The sequence below is a fragment of the Bidens hawaiensis genome, unplaced genomic scaffold (genome assembly GCF_021521415.1).
Source record: "Bidens hawaiensis isolate Kalapana, Puna unplaced genomic scaffold, B.hawaiensis_p1.1 tig00000888_1, whole genome shotgun sequence".
NCBI lineage: Eukaryota > Viridiplantae > Streptophyta > Magnoliopsida > Asterales > Asteraceae > Bidens > Bidens hawaiensis.
In genome coordinates, this window is record NW_027491051.1 from 2,654,549 (window position 1) to 2,657,373 (window position 2,825).

Here is a 2,825-nt window from a genome sequence, read left to right on the forward strand (position 1 = left end):
AGGTTACATCAGCACATATACACAATCTTGATATAACGATGTTCTCAACTGGAAGATAAAACACATGAGGCTTGATAATACTACTTGTTACATCAAACAAAACTACTATCTATCACTGTTAATCCATGGTACAAAAATGTGGAAGATATTAAAAATATCATTTAGTTTATAGATATTTAGAGATTTGTTACCGAGGATCTCTTTCTACACAAGAAAATTGCATGCATTTCATAATTTACTTGATACAACAAGGTACTTGGTATGCCGCCCTTGTGCGAATATTTTTCCAGTCTTTTTATTTCTAAATTCTACCGTCGAAACACCAACAACCTTCCCAACATGCAACGTTTTTGCCTCTATTTCAATCTCGTCCTGCAAGAAAATCACAGTTTCGTATAAATATTATTAAGTGAAGATTTTCTATACATCAGCCAAAACCTTTAAAAATATACACACTCCCGTTACTCGAAATTTACAGCTTTCTGTCTTATTTAGGCCATTGCTTCAAGTGTTCAATCAATTAATAAGATAAAATGAAAATATAAAAAAATATTTAATTACATGAAGTTTACGTCTAGTTATAAATGGCAATTAACCTAGCATTAGCTAGAGAAAACTACAAAAAACAAGATCGCATATAAGATGATGACATTTGAAATGTCACATTTCTGCGCACCATGATTATTAATCTAATCTCCATGGTTTTACAGGCACATACATATATATACATGCACACATATCGGCAATTAAAATACCAAGACCCATATAAATCTTATCTATTTTTCTTTGTTACCAAATAAATAAAACGAATATATTAGTATTAGTATTTGTTGGGAGTTATTATTATTAAAACCGTGTAATACACCTAAATCCTAATGAGCAGCATAATTATAAGGAATTGATGAAAAAAATATACAGAAACTGACCCCAACATACGCAGAATCCAAGTAGGGAACATTAATCTCCATTGAAACTCCGGAGCTGGTCGCATTATTAATAGTCGGAATTACAACTCCACCAACCACATCCACCAGGGCCATAGTCGCTCCGCCATGCAAGGAATTATCAGTGTTCTTCAATTCCATTATTTCAAAACATTAGAATTAGTTACCAAAATTTCAATTTACCTTTAAACAAGTATATACTTTAATTTAAAAACTTATCGTAATTAAGTTTTCTATTTCCGATAATTACAGATGAAGAAACTAACCAGTAAACGAGGAGGGACTTTCATGGAACAGATGACTCGCCCACGTTCGACAAGCTCTACTTTAAGGCCATTCATGATCAATGGTTCAAATATGTTAAAAGGCGCAGAGTCAGTATCATTTGATGATGCAGTTTTCTCCAAGTACCGATTCAAAATCCATTGTTGTGATTTGGATTTAACTTTCAATTTATGAACATAGCTAGATGATTGACGGGAGTGGGCAAAACCAAAAGTATGGGAGGTATAATATATTGTTCGCTATGGCCTTTATTAATTCGTTTTATATGCACGCAATTGTTTGATGTGTTAAAGTACGTTTGTGCTCGAATACGACTTTAATAATATTATATTAATAATAAAAATGCCTGCAAGATTAATGGACTAGATCTTGACACATCAACAGGAGGGAGTAACTAACTTTGGCAAATGCCTAGAATGAATTTGTTATTGGTTGTCTCTTTCCTATCCCCTCCGTATTTCTCTTTTATTCTTATCTCCTTTTAAGGTTCAGAAAGTGTAATAAAGTAATCTCTCTTTTGCTTCAATTGTCGTTATTTCCATTTTTCAGGCATTTCAATATTACACATGTATCAGGACTTAAATTTTCGAAATTACAAAGATGGTTTTGTTCACAAACGGATGTTACTGACTGTTTTTACTGAAATCTCTTCACAAGCCCAATAAATTTGTGGATACATCACTCTCAACGAAAATGCCATATGTATTGAAGGAAAATTCTTTGTAAGGTGTCTAACTCTCGTTTATAACTCAAAAAACCGATTACAACTGTTAAAAAACTGACTCTAGATGAACCCTAACTCGGTTGCATCCCTTGTGTCTCTAGATGAACCTTAACTCGATTGCATCTCGCAATGTCTATAATGTCTAACCATAACTGTGTTTATATATATTAACCTAACTTGCTAGCCAAGACATTAACTATTTTAATTACAACACAATTAGAAACATAACTTAATTAGGAAACATAACAAACTCTGAACAACTTGTCATTATTGTTCCCTCAAGTTCACCGACTTGTGACTTGGAGTCCGAAATTACGTCAAACAATCACCCCCGAATTTCTGACTCAAAATAAATGGATCTTTGTCTCCAAACTCGTTTCTTTTTACCAGTCTGATTTGACCCACGATCTTGACCTTCTCGACTTTCACAACCATCTTGGTCTTCATCATATTCGTATTGACCTCCAGGAACTCCTCTAGATCCATGACTGTATTCTTTCGGCTATCCCGAACTTGACTACTTTCGTGACCCTGTCACGGACCATACACTCGGCCGTATGAACTCCCATGACAACTCCTTTGGCTACGATTTTGGTCATGTAATCGAGCGAACATCAATCTTCCTTTGTCATTTTTTGTTCCCAAATGAAAACACGAGCACATCAATCAAATCAAAATCAAAATCAAAATCAAACCTTGGTCAAAACATAACCCATTCAACTCGTATAATAGCAACTTTAAATTAAACGCACTTGTTTAACGCGAACAATAACTTATCAATAGTGGTCATACCGACTTAATTAACCAATAAAAGAGCTCAAACTTGTAGTGAGACTTCTTGAACTGGAGCCGGCCACCAAGTCAATCAAACC

At 34.2% G+C, this 2,825-nt stretch overlaps 1 protein-coding gene across 1 annotated transcript; it reads right to left on the bottom strand.

Annotated features, from left to right (window-relative positions):
• Positions 1–226: 226 nt before the first annotated feature.
• Positions 227–2,439, bottom strand: LOC143543670 (uncharacterized). The gene is made up of 4 exons (XM_077035938.1): positions 2,270–2,439; positions 1,211–1,409; positions 927–1,073; positions 227–372 (listed from the first exon to the last, which is right to left on the bottom strand). Exons 1-4 carry the CDS (start codon positions 2,437–2,439, stop codon positions 229–231), a joined length of 660 nt encoding a protein of 219 aa, XP_076892053.1. The 3' UTR covers positions 227–228.
• Between the last annotated feature and the right edge of the window lie 386 nt (positions 2,440–2,825).

Excerpts from the sequence above, each read along its gene's own strand:
- LOC143543670 (XM_077035938.1), bottom strand. The coding sequence starts at position 2,439 with ATGGATCTAGAGGAGTTCCTGGAGGTCAATACGAATATGATGAAGACC. Across the intron at positions 1,410-2,269 it reads TTCGGGGGTGATTGTTTGAC|CTATGTTCATAAATTGAAAG; the intron begins GTAATTTCGGAC and ends TCAATCATCTAG. Across the intron at positions 1,074-1,210 it reads AAGTCCCTCCTCGTTTACTG|AACACTGATAATTCCTTGCA; the intron begins GTTAGTTTCTTC and ends ATGGAATTGAAG.